The 23,551-nt window shown below is 40.5% G+C and overlaps 1 protein-coding gene across 1 annotated transcript in view; it reads right to left on the bottom strand.

Moving 5' to 3' along the window:
• LEPROTL1 (leptin receptor overlapping transcript like 1) overlaps positions 1 to 23,551 on the bottom strand; it is a 25,792-nt gene extending 2,241 nt beyond the window's left edge. Inside the window, exons 1-3 of the mRNA XM_074228247.1 lie at positions 23,453 to 23,551; positions 6,328 to 6,403; positions 937 to 1,123 (exon numbers count right to left, since the gene is read on the bottom strand). Coding sequence (XP_074084348.1) covers positions 937 to 1,123; positions 6,328 to 6,403; positions 23,453 to 23,468 — 279 coding nt within the window. The 5' untranslated portion in view covers positions 23,469 to 23,551. The remainder of the gene's footprint in view (positions 1 to 936; positions 1,124 to 6,327; positions 6,404 to 23,452) is intronic.

The following is a 23,551-nucleotide window of genomic DNA, read 5'->3' as shown; positions in this document are numbered from 1 at the left end:
TGGGACCCTGCCAGCTCAGACAGACAGACAGACAGACAGACTTTGGCAGTTAAAAGAAATGAGAGGGTTTTATTTGCTGACTGTTCACATCTAGTTGTGATCTCCTGGAGACAACAAGGCTCACTGATGGAGAATGGGATGAGCAGCAATAACCTTGCTGAGCTTTTTCTGCTTCTAAAGGTATTAGCCTTTAGTTAAAAAGAAAACAGTTCCACATTTTTGGGCAAGGTATATTCAAGGCTTAACTGAGGGCTGGAGAGAGGAAATAGGATGGTCAGGACAAGGTGGTGGAAGTCTGCTTATCTTCAGAGTCAAGAGAGACCTGAGTTCAAGCTCTGTTGAACCTTCTGGAGTGACCCTGTGGGAGTGACTTACCCTCTCCCAGCTTGAATTTCTTCATCTGTAAATAAAAAAGATCTGCAGTACCTATCTCACAGGAGGGATTACAAGTGATTATGCTTTAAAAGCACTTTGAATAAGCTCAGCACATTGCAAAAATGTCAGCTAGGAGGGGAAAGAGTAAAAAGATTATCCTTGGGGGTATTAAAAATGGCCTCTCCTCAACTATGTTCATCTCTGATCCCTCACTGAGGTGGAGAGAGCACCCTTGGCTTCAAATGCTGGGCTAGTGAGGCACAAGCTCTGATGGGGTTTCCAGAGATGGAAAGATCTCAAGATGGTTCTGACCACAGGCTTACTGGCAGGAGGCTAAGCCAAGGGATGAAATCTTTGGCTATGGTAACCCAGAAATACTGGGCATCCATGCCTCCCCCTCCCTCTGTATCTCCCTCTCCCTCTGCCTTTCTCCCTCCCCTCCCCTCTCTCTCTCTCTCTCTCTCTCTCTCTCTCTCTCTCTCTCTCTCACACACACACACACACACACACACACACACACTCTTCAAATAAAACTATATCCCAGAAGCATTGCACACTTACCAGATGGGCCCTCGCAAATACTATAGGAAGTCCAAAAGCAGAGACAACAATACCAGTTGTGAGAAATATGGCAAGTTCCTTACAAGCATTGCTCATAGCATCTGTGTCATCCACCAATCTTCTTGCAATGCAATATGGAATAGGAGAAAGGATATAAAAAAATAGAACAAACAGGGGCCAGTATTGGCTAAAAAAGAGAAAGAGAGGATGAGTTAATCACTCATGTTTCTATTGTCCAAGTCATTCATTCTTTGAATCTTATAATAACATTTATCTTTTCAAAGAACCAGGACACTGACTTTCCTTAAAGGAGGCCTCTGGAGCTGCCCACTTGACAAGTCTGTTTAATCTTTCCAATGCATTATAGCCAGGATCACAACCAAGGAGGAAACTTCTTGCATGGTTGCCAAAAACAGTGAGGCTTTACAAATCTCAATGCCCAAGCCTCCATATCTTTATCCTCCATGTTACATTACAAATAACATTTTATAAAAGGCAAGGGAAGTTTTACAATGATAACAGATCAGGGGGCTCTTTTCTGCCCTACCAATGGAGAAGAAACCTCTCCCAGGCTCAAGTCAGTGCTTCTAGGCCTGTTCTCTGAGGCATTTTCAAACACCTTGCTAAGAAAAAGTCACATTTGGATAATGCTTGAGGGTTTGTAAGGTGCTTTTCTACAGGAAAACCCTGTGGGATCCATTAGGACAAGGATCATCCCCATTTCACAGACAAGGAAACTGAAGCTCTGAGAAACTGACCTGCCTATATTCACAAATCTCATGCGGGGGGGGGGGGGGGGGGGGGATATTTGAACACTGTCATTCCCTGTGGGTCTTAAATCTCTTTGGTGTTTTTCATGAACCTCTTGGTCATGTGGTCTGATAAAGGCTATGGACCCTTCTTAGAATATTATTTTTAAATGCATAAAAGAAAATACCCAGGATTACAAAGGAAATCTAATGAAATATAGTTATCAAAACAAAACCAAAGACAATCTAGATTTTCATGCCCAAGGTACCCAGAGGGATAATAGCCCTAGGCCAACTTTTCTACTTTTTAGTTTAAAAAATTTTAAATTATTAATTAATCAATAATATATTTTCACATTATTACAATAGTCTTGTAAAAGTAATCATAATTCTCCCTTCCCCACAAAGAGAATCTTCAAGGAAAAATAAAGTGAGTGAAAAAGAAAAAAATGTACTTCAGTCTGTTCAGATACTATCAGTTCTATTTCTGGGATGGATTGCATTTTTTATCAAAGTCCATCAGAGAAGTTGCTTCAATATTTTTTTTCCCCACAGTTGTTATTGCTAACTATAATTCCCTCAAAAATATGTTATGGGGCAGCCAGGTGGTACAGTGGACAGAACACCAGCCCTGGAGCTAGGAGAACCTGAGCCCAAATCTGGTCTCAGTCACTCAACAATCACCCACTCTTGTGACTCTGGGCAGGCCACTCAACCCCATTGCTGTGGCAAAAAAAAATAAAATAAAATAAAGTGTTATATCTGACTAACCTCTCCCATGATCTTCCCTCTCTTCTATCACTTACATGCCCTTCCCTCCCTCCATCTCCTCCTGTCCCCTTTCTCCCATCCCTTTCCTCTTCTTTTTCCTCTAGGGTAAGATAGGTTTCTATACCCTATTGAGTGTGTATGTTATTTCCTCTTTGAGGCATTTCCAATGAGAATGAAGACTCACTCATTCCCCCTCACCTTCCCTCCTTCCACTCCATTGCAAAAACTTTTTCTTGATTTTTTTTACATGAAACATCTTAGCACATTCTACCTCTCCTTTCCCTTTATCCTAATTTTGCCCATTGACTCCATCTTTATATTATACCTTCATATTCAGCTCCCTCCTGTGCCTTGTCTATATATGTTCCTTCTAATTGCTCTAATAATGAGAAGGTTCATATGAGATCTTAGTTCTCTCTTCCCATCCAGGAATACATAGTTCAATATCATTAAGGTCCTCATAATTAGTCCTTCTCTTCCACCCTCTCTATGCTTCATCTGAGTCCTGTACTTGAAGATCAAACTTTCTGTTGAGCTCTGGTTGTTTCAATAGGAAAGTTTGAAAGTCCCATTTCATTGAAAATTCATCTTTTCCTCTGGAAGAGGATGTTCAGTTTTGCTGGGTAGCTGATTCTCAGTTGTAATCCAAGCTCTTTTGCCTTCTGGAATATCATATTCCAAGCCCTATGAGTCCTTAAAGTTGAAGTTGCTAAATCCTGTGTAATCCTGATTTTAGCAACATGATACTTGAATTGTTTCATTCTGGCTGCTTGTAATATTTTCTCTTTCACTTAGGAGTTCTGGAATTTAGCTATAATATTCCTGAGAGGTTTTTTTTGGGGGGGGGGGCAGTGTGTAGATATCTTTCAGGAAATTAGTGGATTCTCTCAATTTCTATTTTATCATATCAGGGCAATTTTCCTGTAGAATTTCTTTGAAAAAGAAGTCTAGGTTCTTTTCCTGATCATGACTTTCAGGTAGCCCAATAATTTTTTTTTTTTAGGTTTTTGCAAGGCAAATGGGGTTAAGTGGCTTGTGTAAGGCCACACAGCTAGGTAATTATTAAGTGTCTGAGACTGGATTTGAATCCAGGTACACCTGACTCCAGGGCTGGTGCTTTATCCACTGTGCCACCTAGCTGCCCTAGCCCAATAATTTTAAACTTATCTCTCCTAGATCTATTTTTCCAGGTCAATTGTTTTTCCAGTTAGTTATTTCACATTTTCTTTTTAGTTTTCATCCCTTTGATTTTGTTTTGTTTCTTGATTTCTCATAAAGTCATCAGGTTCCCTTGGCTCCACTGTATATTTGAAGGAGTTATTTTCTTCAGAGCTTTCTTATCTCCTTTTTCACCTGGCCAATTCTGCTTTTTTTAAGGCACTCTTCTCCTCATTGACCTTTTGGACTATTTTTTCCTATTTGACCTAAACTAGTTTCTAACATGTTATTTTCTTCAATTTTTATGTATCCCCTTCTCCAAGTTACTGGCTTGGTTTTCATGATTTTCCTGCATTTTTCTCATTTCCTCTTCCCTTATTTGATTTTCAAATATTTTTTTTGAGCTCTTCCATAGTCTGAGACCAATTTCTATATTTCTTTGAGGCTTTTAATATAGAAACATTGACTTTGTCATCTTCTGAGTGTGTATTTTGATCCTCCATGGTACCAAAGTAATTGTTTATGGTCAGATTCTTTTTCTTCTGTTGTTTACTCATTTTCCCAGCTTATGCCCTGGTTTTAACTCACTTTCCAAGCTTTTGAGACACTCCCCCCCCCAACCAGGGACTTTAATTCCTTCAAATTCTTATGAGGGGCTCTGACTACTCTCTTGGCCTGGATGACTAACCTCTGACCTGGTCAGAGGTTCTAGTCTGTGTATAACTGCAAGCACTCCCCTCTGCCCTGAAGCTGTAAGGAGGGCTCCTGCTCCTCTATGGCAGTACAGGGTCCAGACTACAACCTGGATCTGAGTTTACTGCAGTAGACCCCTGCATTCCCCCTGCCCCCAACCATCCATGGGCTGAGTGCTCTGGAAGCAGCTGCTGAGTAACTCTGAAGGCCTGCTTCCCCATTCCTGAGGCTGGATATGTGCTGAGGCTAGAATGGTCTGGGCTCCACACTCACCATGTGGCAGAGTTTTCCCATTGACCTTCCAAGTTGTCTTGGCAATCCCTGGGCTGAGAGGTCTGGAAACCACTCCCACTGCTATGAACCCAGGTGCCCCCAGGGACCCAGGCACCCTACAGGCTGTTCCTGGATGGCTAGAGCTTGATCCCTCTGGCTCAAGAGTGTCTGTGACCTGGATTGCGCTGTGCCCCTTCCAATTCCAATGGAATAAACCCTTCCCGCAGATCTTTCAAGTTGGCTTGGGTTGGAAGATTGTTTCACTCAGTCTTTCTGTGGGTTCTGCCACTCTAGAATTTGGTTAGTCATAATTTTAAAGCATTTTGAGTGTTCAGGAGGAGAGCTTCTAGGAATTCCTGCCTTCACATAGCCATCTTTGCTCAGTCCCCTTTTCTCCTTTTTAACTGAATACTTCCAGTTTCATACATGGAATCTCAGGGTCTGGTCTCCTGGCCCTTATTAACCATTCTAGGGGTGCCTCCCCTGGATAATTTTCTTGGAACTTGAGAGTCTGAACATTTTTGTATTGTTTCCTTCTTTTTCCTCCCCAAGAACCTCTAGCCTAGATCTTTCTAGCAGTGGTTCACATTCATCTAGCACTTTTAAAGTCTGCAAAGTTTTCTACCAAGAAACCTGTGGAAGGGACAATGCAGGAAGGCATTAACTACATGTTACAAATAAGAAAACTGAGGCCTATCACCACATGGCTCCCAAATGTCTGATGTGGCCCCAGAGGCCAGCACATGCCTTGCTCATCTCAGCACATGACATTGGTTGGCTTCCCTTCATCTAGCCTCTTCTCTCATCTGGCCCCACCTTCCTGTCTGACTTCCCACCACACTGCACAGAAAATATCTGTTCCTTCCTGTGTCCTCCAGACCTTCCCCTCAACATCAAGCCTCAGTGTTCGTGCTGTTCCTCTTTATCTGAGATGCTCTGCCCCACTTCTGATTTTCCAGTCTTCAGGGATCAGTTCTCTCTCCATAAAGTTCTCTGAGAACTTCCTCAGTTTCCTACTTTTGGTTCCTCATCTCAAGACTTTGCAGAATCACTACTCACCTGCTCATTCTTCCCTCCAGTAAATCATCCCTCCCATCAATGGTAATTTCTTGGTCTGGGTCACAGAAGGGGTTCTCTCCTACCTCTTCTCTATAAACACCTTCCACTAGTCAAACAATGTCTCTTAATGATCTGGATTCTCTTATCTCCACTGGTTCTCTTCCTGATACTTTTAAAGAAGATTAGGTCTTTCCAGTCCTAAAAAAGGGTTCCAATGGCCTTTTACACCTATTTCTGGTTTTGAGAATAATTGAATGAGTAGATCCAAAAAGTGGTGATTTTTGGGTCAAGTCAACCTAGGAATTTCACTCTTAAGTCCCCCCAAAATCTGACTTTAGTTCTCTTCTATTTAATATTATTATCAATGACTTAGATAAAGGCACAGCTGGCATATTAGTCAGATCTGCTTATGACATAAAGTTGAGTGGGCAGCCTGGCAACTTTACTGATGTGCTTCATTAAAGACACAACATTAAGTAGTTTTAAAGGAGATAAATGTAAAGCTTTATGCTCAGACTCAAAAAATGAACTACAGTTTGTATTACTAGATTTGGAGGTTTTAGTAGATTGCAAGCTTAATATGATATATCAGCCACAAGTTGGTGTGCTTTTTGGTCACGATAAGAAACAATCCATCTAAGGTCATTCAAACCACTTAATACAATCAAAAGAAAACATGCATACATACTTGTATAATGGAAGGGCACATCCAAGCATCAAAAACATGAGCCCAATTGCTCCCCCAAAGGACAAACTGATCAGTGCTGCAAGGAAAACACACAAAACAGAAATATTCATTCACTCAATCAAATCAGAGCTTCAACAATGCAAGTATATGGATGAGAATCCCCAGTTATATTATAAAAGGTGGAGTTTGTAACCATGAAAGTAAAAATTCTGCTTTTTTATCTAAAGGGGGAGACAACATTAAAACAAGGCCCCATATGGAAGAGAGCATCTCAATCATATAGTCACCAACCAACAGAACAATAAAGTGCTATCGAGCTTCTGAACATTTACCCCACATCACCACATTTTTCAATTTGGGAATTCTGTTCCAAACCCATTAAACTGCACATAAATCTGACAAATCCAAATCTCTTTGACTGAGGTTACATTACGGATAGTTTGGATTTTTCTTAGTTAACTGGTGGGGGGAAGGAAGGGAGAAGAATAAAGGTTCTAGGTGAGACAGGCAGGTTTGACAAGAGTGCCTGTAGTAAAGAAATACTTCTAAAAATGCACAAAAGAGCAGATTCTACTCTATTTTATTTTTGTATGGTAATGAGGTTAATGACTTGCCCAAGGACACACAGCTAGGTAATTATTAAATGTCAGAGGCGATATTTGAACTCGGGTCCTTTTGACTCCAGGGCTAGTACAATATCCAGTGTACCACCTAGCTGTCCCATGGGAGTAGAAGATAGAGATTTAATTTGACATTTTTATAAAAATAAGCAGGGAACTGATTTTCTTTCTATCCTACTAGCTATATAGAAATGTTCTTTTGTGGGGAGGTACTTAAAAGACAAATATAGATCTATATGGCTAATGAATATTAATGAAAAATTGTAAATAAAATTCTAGCAAAACCCATGACAATATGTTCCCCAAAGGATTCCTGATGAGTGGATTTTTCCCTTCTTATATGGCTCAGATATTTTCTCTTGCCTCTTCTTCAAGATTCTCTTTTAGCAGTCAATTGATCTCTTTCAGTGACCTTCAATCTGTTTCTCCATTCACTCTTCCTATTACCTCTCCCCTGCTTCAAATATGATCAGATCTCACCAATCCTGGGGTGGGGAACTCTTCACTAATTAACTTTCTACCCCCAACCACATCTGGGGTGACTAAATCAATAGGTTAAAAAAAATCCCATGAAAAGTAATGTCAGGGACAGCTAGATGGCACAGTAGATAAAGCAAGGGCCCTGAAGTCAGGAAGATCAAATCTAGTCTCAGACACTTTGCTGGTTGTGTTACCCTGGGCAAGTCACTTAACACTGAAGGCCTCAAAAAAAACTATCAGAAGGTTCCTCAAAGCATGAAGATAACAATCCTATGGCTTTTACATGTGTAATCATACATGCAGCTCAAGAAGACTTAATTTTTTGTCTTAATAGTATTTATTTTTTTCAATTACATGTAAAGATAGTTTTCAACATTCATTTTTATAAGATTTTGAATTACAAATTTTGCTCCCTCCCTCCTCCCCAAGACAGTATACAATGTACATGTACAGACTTTTAATTTCTCTAAAAAAATATTGTTAGACTTGACTCTGCATGATGTTCCCTTATCATGTGATGGCTAATGGGGATTGGGAATGTAAGCTCCCAAACCACCAGATTATACTGTCTGAAGATAAAAGGAGAGTTAGGGTATCTTAAGGCAGAAAGTATCTTGCATTCTCAATCATCACTTATCTCCAACATGCTTAAAAATCAAAGAAATGAGAAATTTGTATGTTCTTTGCTAATTGACAATAGCCATAGAGTTCTATAGTAACATTGTTTACAATCCAAAATTGGTCAAATCCTAGGTTTTGGCTGTGACATTTTAATTACAGTACTAGAAAATGATGCTGAGTGTACTGTTAAGACAGTCAGTCAGTAAATTTTTATTAAGCACTTTGAGGGAAGGCTTACAATTAAAGGTGGGATTTGAGTTGGGCCATAAAGGAATCCAGAAAGTGATGTATGTTGTCCTTTATAACTGAAGAGGATCATGACAGCAAGTGAATGATGGCATGATATGCAATTGTTGATTATAGTGAGGGGAATGCTGTGCAAAGACATCCTTCTCACTACTTCTTCCAGAATCCTCATCATCCAGTGGTCTGGTTTAATAGGAAACAGGACTTCTGGTGAAGAAGTGTTCAGAATCCTTGGTCTTATGGACATGGGTCCCTCCCATGCACTCTGACAATGCTGGGCAAAGTGCCAGAATATGAAACCAACAGACCTTGGCAATAGATGTTTATGTGCTGGGGCAGTATAACTGATACCCTTGTAACTACAATACAAGGGTGGGGGGGAGTAGATCTGCTTAACTTCTTATAATCTTGGTCAACTAGGCCTAGAAGAAAATTTTTTTTTTCAAGGCAATGGGGTTAAGTGGCTTGCCCAAGGCCACATGGCTAGGTAATTATTAAGTGTCTGAGACCTGATTTGAACCCAGAAACTCCTGATTCCAAGGCTGGTGCTTTATCCACTGTGCCACCTAGCCGCCTCTAAGAAAATTTAAAACTGTTTATACTTTGAACATCTGAATACTGAACTAATTTTGCAGGTAGGCAACAGTGACATAATCAAACTCTGCCATAGAAGAAAGCGTATTTAACATTTTTTTTTAGGTTTTTGCAAGGCAAATGGGGTTAAGTGGCTTGCCCAAGGCCACACAGCTAGGTAATTATTAAGTGTCTGAGACCGGATTTGAACCCAGGGGCTCCTGACTCCAAGGCCAGCGCTTTATCCACTGTGCCACCTAGCTGCCCCAAATTTAACATTTTTAAAAGCATTAAAAATGCTAAGACATTGGACACTATGATAGTTCTTTGCTTAACATTTCCAACCTTTACAGGGAAACAATTCCAACCTTTCTCAAGGAAAGAAAAAAAACTGTATCATTAAGATTTTATCTTCTTGTTCAGTCATTTCAGTCTTTGACTCTCTGTGATCCTGTTTCTTTGGGGTGGTTTGCCATTTCCTTCTCCAGTGAGGTTAATTTAACAGAGATTAAGTGATTTGCCTAAGGTCACACAGCTAGGAAGTTTCTAAGGCTGGATGTGAACTCAGGTCTCCCTGAATCCAAGTCCAGTCCTCTATTATTGCATCAATTCACTGACCCTTAGGATTTTTTCTTAAGAATTTATTATTAATGTTGAACAATTCAAATAATATTTTCTCATAAAATGCCTTAAAAACTCAATTAAATTCTTAGGCACCTACCTCACACCTATCAGATTGGCTACTATGATAACAAAAGAAAATGACTAATATTGGAGGGATATAGGAAAATTAGGACACTGCTGTACTATTGGTACATTCTGAAGAGCAATTGCTCAAAAAGTCATAAAACTGCATAAAACCTTTGACTGAGCAATACTGCTACTAGATCTGTACTTCAAAAAATATGGAAAAGAACATATTTGATTCAAAAAATATTATTACTACCAGCTCTTTGTGTGGCAGCATTCAAAATTTAGAGGATGTCCATCAATTAGAGAACAGCTGAATAAGTTGTGGTATAGAACTGTGATGGAATATGTTGAGTAGGATGTTTTCAGGAAAATCTGCAGCCTTCCATGATTTGATGATGCAAAGTAAAAGTGAGCAGAACCTGGAGAACACTGTACATGGTAGCACTGCATGATCAACAGTGAATGTTTTAGGGGCGGCTAGGTGGCACAGGGATGGAGTACCGGCCCTGGAGTCAGGAGTACCCGAGTTCAAATATGACCTCAGACACTGAATTATTACTTAGCTGTGTGGCCTTGGGCAAGCCACTTAACCCCAAAGCCTTGAAAAAAAAAGACAACATAAAAAAAAACCCCAGTGATTTAGCTATTCTTATTAATACAATGATCCAATTCAATTCTAATGGACTTATGGAAAATGTTATTCATCTCCAGAGAAAGAAATGATAGAGTCTGAATGATAATAGAAGCATTAAAAACAACAACCAAAAACACTTTATTATTCTTGGTTTTGGGGGGGGAGAGAGTCTGTTTTTTTTTTCAGAATATGACTAATATAGAAATGATTTGCCTTTATAAACTATATAAGGGAAGGGAGAGAATTTGAAACTCACAATTTTAAAAAAACAAATGTCTTTTTTTTATATTTAATTGGGGAAAAAATAAAATAAAACCCATCCCTATGGCATTTATTTTCATTATTACTATAATATCACCTTGCGCTTATAGGGCATCTTATCTTACCAAGAAAGAAAAGTCCCATAATACTTTACATTCTTCAAGGGCAGCCAATGAAACACAACAAACAGGTTAAAATATTTGCCCCAAAGGTTAGGAATCAAATTCATGTTTAAGGTAAGATTTAAAAAAACCAGTTCTCCTAACTCTAATTAAGTGTTTTCCCCATAGTATTATGCATAAACCTAAAATGACCTTTAAAAGATTTCCTGGTTATTTAACAAATAACAAGTGTCTTATCTATCTATGAGTCCATCTGTTTGAGTAGGGGTTAGCTGTAGTTTAATGAGCTTCTTATCAGTAACATAATACTGTACCTCATTCTCTTTTCCAAGGAAGCAATGTCACATTGAACAGGTCTAACTTCTAATCATTTGATGTTTGCACAAACTAATTTAATTACAATTTAATAAAAATTTTGTCACTAAAGTCCAACACTCAATTATGCTAAGCAAGAAATAAAAATCAAGTTTCTCTTAATCCTAAATTACACAGAATCAAAGTGAAGAGTAGCTCCACAAAACCTAGGGTTCAATCTGAATCTTCATTTTTTTGTTTAAAATTTTTGTTTTAATTTCCTTTTTTTAATAATTTTTTTCTCTTTCCAATAACTAAAAGAAAAGGAAAGAAAAAAGAAAACTGGTAAATAACATTATATATATAGTCAAAGGAAAACAATTTCCCCCCATGATAACCAGGGCCAAAAATATTCATCAGTCCATTAATTCTTTGTTAGGGGGTGGGCAGCATGCTGCATTGGTTTTCTGTAATCATAGTCATTGCATTAATCAGAAGAAAAACTAACTTATCCAAGTTGCATGACTGGACAATGTTGTTACTATATAAATTGTTCTGGGTCTGTTCATTTCACTTTGCATTAGTTGAATTAAGTATCCTCAAATTTCTTTGACAACCTTTCTGTGGTTTCTCATGATGACATAATGTTTCATTATATTCATGAGGCTTAATTTAATCAATTATTCTCCAAGGAAAGGGAACATGGTTCCAAATTGCTTTCAGTAGTATGCCTCTCACCACAGCTCTTCCTTTTGGGGGGCTTTTTCAACAATCTATTGGGTGTGAAGTAGCCTCAGAATTACTTAATTTCTATTTCTTAGTTATTAGTGATTTGGAGCATTTTTTTAATATGGCTATAAATAGCTTGGATTTCTTCCTTTGAAAACTACCTGTTTATATCCTTTGACCAATGGCTTTTACTTTTTTTTTTTAGATTTTTCAAGGCAATGGGGTTAAGTGGCTTGCCCAAGGCCACAGGCTAGGTTAATTATTAAGTGCCTGAGGTCGAATTTGAACCCAGGTATTCCTGACTCCAAGGCCGGCGCTCTATCCACTGCGCCACCTAGCCACCCCCGGTGGCTCTTACTTTTAAAAATTCATTATCAGTTCTTTATATAAAAGGAATAAAATCTTTATTAGAGAACCTTCAGGGTTTTTTTTTTACCCTTAGATACCCTTCTAACTGGTTTCATTTGTACAAAAATTTTTTATTTTAATTATTTCCATCTTTCACTGTGATCATCCTATATATTTCAAAGACCTGAAAATTTTCCTTGGTGGTGTTCACAATGTGACCTTTTATATCGAAGTAATATACAAGGCAGGAGATGGTAATGAAGCAATAGACAGAGCCTGGGTCTGAAGATAGGAAAACTTGGATTAATATCCAGCTCTAGAGGCTTATGAACAACTTGACCTTGAATAGGTCACTTACCCTGTACACCCGAGTTTCCTCATCTGTAAAATTAAGTTAATAGCATCTACTTTCTGGAATATTATGTAGATGAGAGATTTATAAGGCATTTCACAAATGCTAAAATATTATATGAAGGCTTGCTATCATTATTATTGGGTAGTATCCATTTGGAGCTTGCCTTAGTATGTGATATATAAGTGGTAGGCATAAATCTCATTTTTTTGTCATTACTGCTTTCCATTTCTCTTAGCAGTCTTTGTTCAATGAATTCTTATGCCAGGAGCTAAAATTTCTGGATTTATCAAACAAGACTATTTTTATTCATTTCTATATGTTGTATACTTAACCTATTCTAGTGATCAATGTTTTTATAAGTCCCAACATTTCTGATGATTAATGCTTTGTATTAGTTTTGAGATGTGTTATTATTGGACCCTTTCCCTTCACACTTAAGAAATTTCCTTGAGAAGCTTGGCCTTTCTGACCCCCAAATGAATTTTCCATTTTTTTTTGATAGCTCTAACTAATCCTTTGGTGGTTTCATTGGTATGACACTGAATAAGTTAATTTAGGTATTTTTAAAAATTATATTGGCCTGGGGGCGGCTAGGTGGCGCAGTGGATAGAGCGCCGGCCTTGGAGTCAGGAGTACCTGAGTTCAAATCCAGCCTCAGACACTTAATAATTACCTAGCTGTGTGGCCTTGGGCAAGCCACTTAACCCCCTTGACTTGCAAAAACTAAAAAAAAAAATTATATTGGCTTTGATCAATTTATGAGAAACTAGTATTTCTCTAAGGAGTTTTTATCAAGTGTTCTGTACCATTTTATACTGTTGCTGTGGATTCTAATAAATGGAAAATTAGCATTTCTCTACTTAGGCCTGCCTTTATTTCCATAAGGAATGATTTGTGGTGTTTACACAGCTCTTGTGTATGTCTAGCAAATAAATCCACAAATATTTTATATATTGTCAGAATTTGTCTCTTGCTAAAAATTTTTACTCTGCAGAAATGCTTCATTTGTAATTATTTTATTATACTATAACCACAGCTATCACATTTTGAATCTTCTTTATAATTTGCTGAGCAAATGCTCCCAATTCTCCAGTGAAAGGGAAAAGATTTGCTAAGGCAGCACCCATTTCAATTACGGAGATGTTTGTTTTCTGTCAAGTCTGAAATCTTTCTCTATAACTTCTATGGTACTACCTATGGTACCCAGATAAGCCCTCATAAGTCAAGGCAACCACTGATGGGGTAATGACAGTTATCTTACTGATAAGAAAATGTTTGTAAACACTTAGCATATGGTAAATGCTTAAGAAATGCCTATTCTGCCCCTCCTATTTACTGGCCTCTGTATTAGCTCATGAAAGTCTTCACAGGTTTCTCTGTGAGTGACCATTTTATCATTTGTTACTAAAGTATTTCATTAGCTTAATTCACTCCACCCTTCCTGACCTTATGGGTGCCCCCTTAGTTTTCTGTGCTTTGGCATCACAAAAAAGGGATGTTTCAAACATCTTTGCACTTCGAACCTTCTCTATGGGACTATTTCTGGATCAAAGGGATGTGCGGTTTAGTAACATTTGGGGAACTGTTCCAAGTAGTTCCCTAGAGCAGCTGGACCAATTTCCAGTTCCACCAACAGTGCGGTCTGTCCTCCTCCTGCCTTCTAACAAATGTTATCTTGTTTTATGTCACTGTCAATCTTGTGAGGATGAGATGTTCCATTCTGGTTGTTGGTAAGTTTAGGTTTCTTCCTGTGAGAAACTGCCTGGTTCATATACCTTGACCATTTCTCTATTGGGGAATGGTTCTTACTCTTATAAATTTGAATGGATTCCTTAAATGTATTCTCTTCTACAGACTCAACCTTTTCAGTTCCTTCCACTCATCTTCTAAAACAATACTCTTAGGGACTCTCCCTACCTGAATGCTGGTCTCCCTCCAGTTTATCAATGTTTTGGGTTTTTTTTTTTAAATGGAGTAGCAGGGGGCAGCTAGGTGGTACAATGAATAGAGCATCAGCCCTGGAGTCAGGAGGATCTGAGTTCAAGTCTGAATGTTAGGCCTCTATTCAAGATCATTAGCTGTTTCTGCCTGCCTGGCAGGTAACACAGTTAATGTACATTGAGTTTCAAGTCTCCTCAATCCCTCACGTCATTTTCACAGGAAACTAATCTTGCCATGCTTCCTCTATTTCATACCTATAAAGGTCTGATTGCTGAATTCAATACATTTAGACAAATTTCACTGCATAATCTGCAATTTAAAAGAAATCAATTCACTGTCACTGACTGAATTTTAGCATCATTAACAAAATCCAATTATTATTGTTGAGGAATCCCCCTTTCCAAAGATGTATACTGTACAAATCACATTAAGCAAACACTTAATATTGTGCCATAAGAACAGTGATACAAGATTTGGCCTGTTAAACAAGTCTCAAAATAGTTTGTATTGCCCCCAATCATCATGTTCACTAATGAAAAAGGTTCTGGAAAAACCCTCCAAAAAACCAAAAATCTGCTTTTTATTTAGTGCATGGAGGGATCTTCTCTCCACTCATGCCTTTTTTTCATTACTAAGGAAGTCAGATGGGAATACAACCTGGCATGGCTTAAAAAAATTCAGGTCAACAAGCACCAACTGGGCACTCACCATAGGCCAAGCTAACTTCCACAATGAAATGATGATCACGAGCTTTTCTAGGGGCTAGACTGGGCTAGGTTGCTTTGATGTATGAAATCATCAAAGTCAGCTGAGCTTGCATATTGCTGTCAGGCCCTTTGAGAACCCAAGGTCATCTTTGTTCCCCTATGTGGGGGAATTTAGAGGTCTCTGAAACATTAGTGTTTCTAAATTTACAAAGGGATTAAGTGTAGAATGAATGAAGAAAAAACTCATAAGCTGCTCAACCCCAGGGTGAAGGGAGTAGACCAGTCTCCAAATTACCCTCCAGGAATAAAATTAAAAAAAAAAATCTAAGTAAGAGAAGAAAAAAAGCAGTGTGGCAACATATCAGCTGAGACTGCCAGTGTTAAGTACCTAATGTTCTACATCTTTCTAATGAAAGCAGGAGAGGCACACACTCATCTCTTTTCTGGAGACAAGCTTGGTCATCCGAAGTTCAGGTCATCCCCCCCTTTACATCATTATCATCATTTAAACGGTTTTCCTGGTATTGCCTGTCTGTCCAAATTCCTATATTCCTTCCTGTTAATTCTTCCTATTCACTTTCTTATACCATAAAATTTCATTATATTGTTGAACCAGTTTGTTCAGACATGCTCCAATCAACTGGCATTCACCTAGTTTCTTCATTCTTAGTGTCACATGTACCAATTAAGACGGGCAGTTTTCATCCTGAATGAATCTGGCATGCTTTTTTTTTTCAGTTATACAACAAATTCAACATTTATTTTCAAAGTTATCCTGCTTCTCTCTGATCTACTGCTACTAATTTCCTGCTCTAAATATTTTGATATATGCATGAAATCTAGTTTTCTTTACTTGGTATGTCTAGCAGGGTTATCCATGGATGGAAAGGTATGAAGGACAGATTTTTTTTAAATTAAATTTTATTTTTTAAAATTAATATTTTTTTCCTTCCTCCCATCTTCCCACCTCCACTAAAAAAATAAAAAAACCCATGCAACAAGTATAGTCAGGAAAAACAAATTCCCATGTCTGGCCTAGTCCAGAAATATGTCTCAGTCTGAATATGTATCACCTCTTTATGAGGAGATGGATAGCATTCTGAACATTTCTCCTCACTTCAGTCAATTATTCTAATAAGAAAATTTAACTAAGGATATAAAAAGTTTTGTATCTCATCTATGACATGCCTAACAAATTAACCTTTTTAATATTCAATCCAAAAGCATTTGTACCAGTCCTTGCCCTCAAGGCAAGATTTAGAAAATATTCTCCCCCACAAGAATTAGGTCAAGCAGGTAACACAAGTTATTCATTTCTCTATGTAATTAAGGAGGAAATTCAGGCTTGGAAAGGGTCGAGTGACCTGATAAGTTGTGGAACTCAAGCGAGGAAGCCAGGCTCCTGCTTCCATGGCACATACTTGTCCCTAACCACTTATTCCTTAGCATCTAGGAAGTCACTTTCAAAAATGTGTTTTAACAGGGAATCTCTTAGCTCTCCTCAAGGATCCTTGAACTGAAATGGGTAGGTATATGTGTGGCATACATCATATAAAACAGGCTACATGACATCTCAATTCATTATCAAATGATAGACACACTACTTGTTGAATGGGTTGTTCTCTTCATGGACACCTGGTAATCAGGTGGATTTTACCTGTAATAGCTGCTGGTTGTATATTGGGGTGAAAGAGTATTGGCCTTTGAGTCAGAGCAGGCTCTGAAACCTCTCATTTCTGTTTTTTTCCATCCTTCCAGGTCCTACGTAATACAGAATTCTCAAGAAGCTCTCTTGACTCATGGTGTTCCACGTAAATGTGGCTCCAGAGACACAGAACTCAATGTGCTACGATTTTCTCCAATGGATGGAATGCCAACTGGCATCATGTTTGCTTGACCATCTAGTCCATATGTTCCTCTACTATTGCCCCAGTTGGGTCAACGTTTTGGGGGCCTTTCTCATGTTCTTTGGCCATCACACTCAAGGCAGTTAAAACAGTTCAATGGGTAGAGTGCTGGCTCTGAAGTCAGAAGGACTTGAGTTCAAATTCAGTCTCAGACTCTTAGTAGTTATGTGACCTTAGGCAAGTCACTTAACTCTAATTGCTCACCTCCAGGGCCATCTCCAGTCATCCTGATCCATATCTGGTCACTGGACCCAAATGGCTCCAGAGAAGTGAGGCTGGTGTCTTTGCACAGCACCCCCCTCCCTCCAATCCAATTCACATCATGGCATCACCTCCCTGATGTCACTGTCTTCTTCAAGAAAAAAAGGACAATGTATACCATGGAAACAATGTAAAGACTAACAGACTGCTTTTTGTGGGGGATGAGGGGAGGGAAGTGAGATTAGGGGGAAAACTGTAAAATTCAAAATAAATAACTTAATTGAAAAAAAAGAAAAAAGGACAAACCTCACCTTCATCATCCACAGGTTGTCTCTTGCTCTTGTCATGAGTCTACCTGCCTCAACAAACTGTTAACTGAAGGAACTAAACTAGATGGAGTTCAATGTGTTTTCTGGCTCTGACAATCTACAAATTTAACAATTCATATTTAGGGAGCATTGTAAGATGGACAAGGTGTTTTTCTCTCCACAGCCATGTGAGGTAGTACTGCCCTGAAAGTAGGGTGAATGGAAACCAAAGTTGCTGGATATGCCCCAAACCAGGGCTTCTGGATCAAAAGAATTAGGACTTGAAATCATGTTTCTCACTCTTTACATTTGTAACTGAGGTTTTTCAGATTATTCTCTATTTGGAGTTAGTTATCAACCATAATGTCCAAGAAAATTAAAAAACTGAAGGAAGCACACTGGCCAAAGGCTAGCTGTCCCTAAGTTCTTGGGTAAACAAAGACGGCTCCCAGAGGTCCCAGAATTCTCATCTCCTTGACCTGTCCCTACAAGGTACCTAAGGAGGTCTTTTGAATTGCACTGAAATTTACTTACCTAGCTTTCCAACCACCAGGACTGTCATATTCCACACTAGAAAGGGGCAAGCTGGTAAAAAACTCCTGGTGAGAGCAACAAGCACTGATAGTCAAGAGCCTGTGCTTTGACTTGATTTTTCCTGAGATTCAGTTGGTACTGACTGAGTCTCCATTTCTGGACACTCCACTCTTGGGTTTCATGGGCTGCTCTGGGAGCAGTTCTCTTCCAGCAGGCACACCTAACCTTGCACAACTTGAGCCTTGTTCCCTAGGGGGAATTAGAATCCAGAGCTGTCCTGGTTCCTTCTTGCCTGTTCTCTCTCCACTCTCCTGTGATCTCACCTGTTCCCATAGATTCATAAAATCATAGAACCTGAGCGCTGGAGGGAAGCAGAGGCCAGATAGTTCAGCCTAACCATGAAAGGAATCAGCACTACCATATTCCCACCTTGAGGTCTATCTCTAAGAGGGGAGAGACTTGCATCTTCAAAGGTAGCTCAGTTCTCCCGGGAAGATCTTACTAGTAGCAAGATTTTCAGACATCTGGCCTAAATTTGCTGTTTCCATCCCATGACCCTACTTCCTCTTCTACAAGACAGATCTGCAAAGATCTGAACAAAGAGATGATGACTAGCAGAGATAGAGAGCTGGGAGTCAGGAAGACCTGAGTTCAAATGTGGTCTCAGACACTTACCAGCTGTCTGATCTTAGGAAAATCATTCAGCATCTATCTCTTTCAGTTTCTTCAAGTGTCAAATGGAAATAAGAAGAAAATCTAGTGAGCAGAGGTGTTGTGGGGATTAAATGAAATCTTTGTAAAGCACTCAATCCGGTGCTTGCAAAGCAGGTACTCTATTAAACACACAAAGGCTTCTTCCCTTCCCTTCTCCTTCCTCCCTTCGAATGGTGGTGAACCTCACTCAGTGTCTTCAGATGATGTTCTCACGAGGTGTCCTGGCTGCTCTTCTCTGGACACCATCACTGTTCTTCTGAAAGCTTGGCTCCCAAACCCAATACTCCAGATGATGTTGGAGAAGGACCCATGGGACTCTGGCCACTTTTGCCTTTCAATGCAGTCCATGATGGAAGGATTTTCTTCTGGTTGCCACATCCTACTGCTGGCAGGTCACTAAACCCCCTAGATCTTGACACACTGTTGTCTAGCCCTTTTGTATGAACAAACTGGTCCAAGACATCTCCTGACTGGCCTTCCACACCGGGGCCATTCCATTCCATCTAATTACAGGCCATTCATCTCCCTAGATCTGGGCCCACCATGCACCCCAGTCTCCAACTTTTCCTTAAAACAGGACCCCTCTTCCAGGTCATCACTCTTCTATATGAGCTGTGGTCCTATACCAGAATGTAAGATCCCTGAGGGCAAAGTCTTAAAAACAAAAACAAAAAAACACTTTCACTTAGTATACTGCCCCCTCCCACCTTATACTTGTGAAATTGATTCTTTGGGGCCCAAATTAAGACTTTGCATTTCCTCCTCCTGAATTTCATCTTGTGAGATTCAGTCCAGTGCTTGAGCTAGTCTCTTCTTTTTGACTCCTACTTCTGTCATCATTGTGTTGGTTATCCCTCTTGATTTGTGTCACCTACAAATATGAGGAGTGTACTATCTCTAGCCTTATTCAAGACACTGATGATAACATCAAATAGCCCAGGCATTTAACTAAGGACCTCTTGCCACTTCTAGTCAAATAGTTCTGACTCTACTTAACTGTATTAGCATCTAATCCAATGATCTTCAAGTTCTCCATCAAGTTGGTAGAAGGTATACAACAAATTTTATCAAACAGGCTGCAAGGTGGAGTCATATTGCAGAGATTCTATCCCAATCAGGAACTCTTCAGTCTCAGACTGGCCCTGGCAGTGTGGGAGCAACTTCCTGCACTCTTGTTGGCCTCATCTGTAAAATGACTTAAGATTTCATCAAAAGCTTTACTAAAATATAAACTAATTTAATAAACCTGTCAAAATAGGAAATTAAGTTAGTCAGGAACAGCACTTTCTTGATGAAGTCAACACAGTTCTCTGTGATCACAACTGTCATTTCAAGAAATCCATGAATCACCTCTTTAATGATCTGCTTTAAAATTTCCGCTGAAGGGGCAACAGTGGATAGGGCACCAGTCTTGGAGGCAAGAAGACCTGAGTTCAAATTGGACCTCAGACACTTAAAACTTACTTAGCTGTGTGACCAGGGACAAGTCACTTAACCTACTGCCTTACAAAGACAAAAACAAAAAATTTCCTCTGAAAATCAAGCATACTCACATAGACTATGCAGACTGTGTGCTCTCTTCCCTTTTTGAGGAAAATCAGGCCATTTGCCTTTGTCCAATTTTATGGCTGTTCTCTTGTTTTCTACATTCAGAGAACTCCCAATGAACTCGCTATCCCAGTCCTCATCTCTTCTTTGGATGTTCTTGCAGCATGCCATTATCTTTCCTCCTAACTCTACCCTTTCCCCTGTCACTTCCCTTCATCCAAACTATTAACATAGGGTCACTCCTGACTCTTCACTCTCAACTTCCCACAGCCAAGAATCACAAAGTTTTATCAATGTTACCTCCTCCATATGTCTCCCATAAATTCTTGTCACTTTTCCAATCACAACCACCAAATGCCCTCCTGGGATTTTTTTTCTCTCCTGGGCTTCCTAGAATCTATTCTCCCTTCTCTCCAATCCATCCTGCCATGGCTACCAATGGAGAATCCAAAAGTCTTGGTCTGACCCATCCCTGTTCTACTTGAGAAGTTTCAATGGGCTGCTAGGTGGCACAATGGATAGAGGACTGGCCTTGGAGTCAGGAGTACTGGAGTTTGCATCCAGTCTCAGGACCTTAACACTTACTAGCTATGTGAACTCGAACAGGTCACTTAACCCTGATTGTCTCACATCCAGGGTCATTTCTAGTCCACCTGATTCCTATCTGGCCACTGGATTCAGATGACTCTGGAGGAGAAAGTGAGGTTGGGGGACTAAGCACAGCCCCCCCCCCACTCAAATTCAATTTATGTGCTAGTCATGGTATCATTTCCCTGATGTTGTGGTCTTCTTTGAAAATGAAGGACAAACATTATTATTATTAGTATCATCATCATAAGAAGCTTCACTGATGCACTACTGCTTCTAGAATAAAATTCATGCTCCTTTGAAATTTAAAGTCCTTCTCAATCTGGCCTCAGACTGCCTTTCTGGGCTTAGTAAACAGTTACCTAAGATCACTTTGTGCCTGTTGCCTGGTCTACTTGCTCTTCCCAATTCAAAGTGCTGCCAAATTCTGTTTATTTCTAAATTATACAATTTTGAAAGGAACTCCAATTATATTCCTCATATCATGTTACTTGACAAATGTAAAAATTAAAAAGCAAAGAACCATGAGAAAAAAAAAATCAAAAAGTTAATTAAAAAAAAAAGTTAAAATAGCATGCTGTGGTCTGCAATCAAACTACATAATTCTCTGGAGGTGGATGGCATTTTCCATCACAAGACAGACAAAGTTTCTTAACTTTTTTCTGTCCAGAATATTGGTTTTAATTGCCATATATTGCATTCAATGCAAAGTCAATTATATTGAAATAACTAAAAAAGAAACTTAGGCAGCATATCAAGGATCACGTATGAAACTGAGGGTATGTCTTGTGTTATAAAACATCAAACCTACTCAAGGAGTTTCATTCCATCTTCTTGCCTTCATTACTTTGAAGGTTATCACCTATGCCTGCATTATTCTTCCTCTCTTCTCTTTTGAAATCCCTAGCACTCCCTTCCAGGTCAAGCCCAAAGGGCACTGCCTTCAAAAGGTCTTTCCTGATTAACCTAGTGAGTTCCCCACCCCAGCATTTCCTGTCTATTCTTCAGGAAGTCTATTTTTTCCATTGGGAGCATGCGGTGCCATTGATCAGAAGCTTGCTTGCAGAGGGCAGAGGCTGGCTCACATGCTTGTACTTGTAATGGCAAGGCACAGCAGTCTATCACATGGGAGCCCCCTTCATACTTTGACAGCTTGCAAAGAGAAAACTAGACAAACCAGACCCAGAACTCAAAACATGAGACCATCTGAAGCCAAGGGAACACATAGACACAAAAGTTTGGAAGGGGACACAATGAACCCTGGTCCTCCCTACCACCTTGTTCAACTGAACAGTTTTGTTTAGCCTGTTTTGTTCTTTGGAGAATAAAATGTTTGCCTATAAGTCTAATTCAAAATAAGGCAAAAGGGTTACCAAAACAAAGCTCTCTTTTTTTAAAGTTATATATTCTAGTATAGGCAATAAATAATATTGCTAATGATGGCTTTCAGTAAGCCATTCTTAGGATATCTAAGTCAGAGAAGCCTGTTATCCATTAAGCAACAGTTCCATGGAAAATAGCTCAAATTTTAGCAAATTCAAGAATAAACTAGAATAAACTCACTTATCTACAAAAAGATCTCAATTGCACTGATTAAATAACAGATTCTTGGAAAAGCACAAAAGGCCAGTTTATCTCCAGGCTGGCAGAATGATACAATCATGAACCAGATAACTTGGCTGACCTGGAAGCAAGCATTACCACCCATGTAGATGGTCTACTTCCAGTCTCAATCTAGGCTAGGCAGGGAACAGACAGACTCTACACTACCTAAAGGTGAGGATTTGGAGATAATGTGCTTGCTTACCCGAAGTGGAAATCACACTAAACACACAAGTCACAGCCTTCTTGGGACAAAGGGAAGCCCGATGAGTTCTGCAAAGTACTTGCCACGTTAACTCTTGACCACCACAACCCTGTGAGGCGGATGCATCATGAGGAAACTGAGGCTGGGAGAAGTTAGGTGAGTGACCCCGTGTTCCCTACCTCCCTATCCACGGGGGAATTTCTTTGGCCGCTGGGGAATCCAGATGGCCGTGTGATTCCACTGCACAGAAAGTGGGCGGGGGTGCGCGGGCTTTGGATGACAACCCCAAGCTGAGGGCTCCCGCCCACACAAGGCTGGCAGTGAGGCGTCCGGCTCGGGCTTCTTCCCCAAGGCCGGGCCCCTCACTGCCCCGGCTCTCCGGGATCGGGACCCCGCGGGCCGGCTTCTGTCTGCAGGGAAGGCGCTGAGTCACTAAGCGGACCCCCCCCCCCGGCCCTGGGGAGGCCTGGGCGCCCCGGGGGTGGAGCCCGGGAAGCCAGGTTTGGGGGCCCCGAGAGGCCAAGGCTTCCATCCGGGGGGAGCTGCCCAGCCGGCACCTGTCTTCAGAGGGGGGGGGGACTAGACCACCTCCGGGCCCCCCCACTTGTCCCCAACCCGGGGTTCCAGGGACACGTAGTCCAAGGCCAGCCGGCCGCGGGCCGCAGCGGCGGGGGGGGGGTCTTACAGTTCCCCTCGGGCCCCCCAACTTCTGGCGCGGAGGAGAGAAGGGGGGGCTGGGCCTTCATTCGGGCTGCCGAGCGCTTCAGGAGAGGCCGCGCCGTGGCGCGGGGCAGGCACACGGGCAGGGGGCGGCGACCCGGGGGGAGGGGAAGCCAAGCACAAGTGAGGCCGCGGCCCCGGCCCCTCCCGCCGCCCCCCCGCCGCCCCCCTCACCTTTGATGCCGGCCATGGCGACGCCGACGCCCCGAGAAGCTCCACGCAGTCGCCGCACGGCCAGCCAGACAACAACCGGAAGTGCCCGACACAGCACTT

Source organism: Macrotis lagotis, chromosome 3 (assembly GCF_037893015.1).
Source record: "Macrotis lagotis isolate mMagLag1 chromosome 3, bilby.v1.9.chrom.fasta, whole genome shotgun sequence".
NCBI lineage: Eukaryota > Metazoa > Chordata > Mammalia > Peramelemorphia > Peramelidae > Macrotis > Macrotis lagotis.
This window is presented reverse-complemented; position numbering and strand designations above follow the sequence as displayed.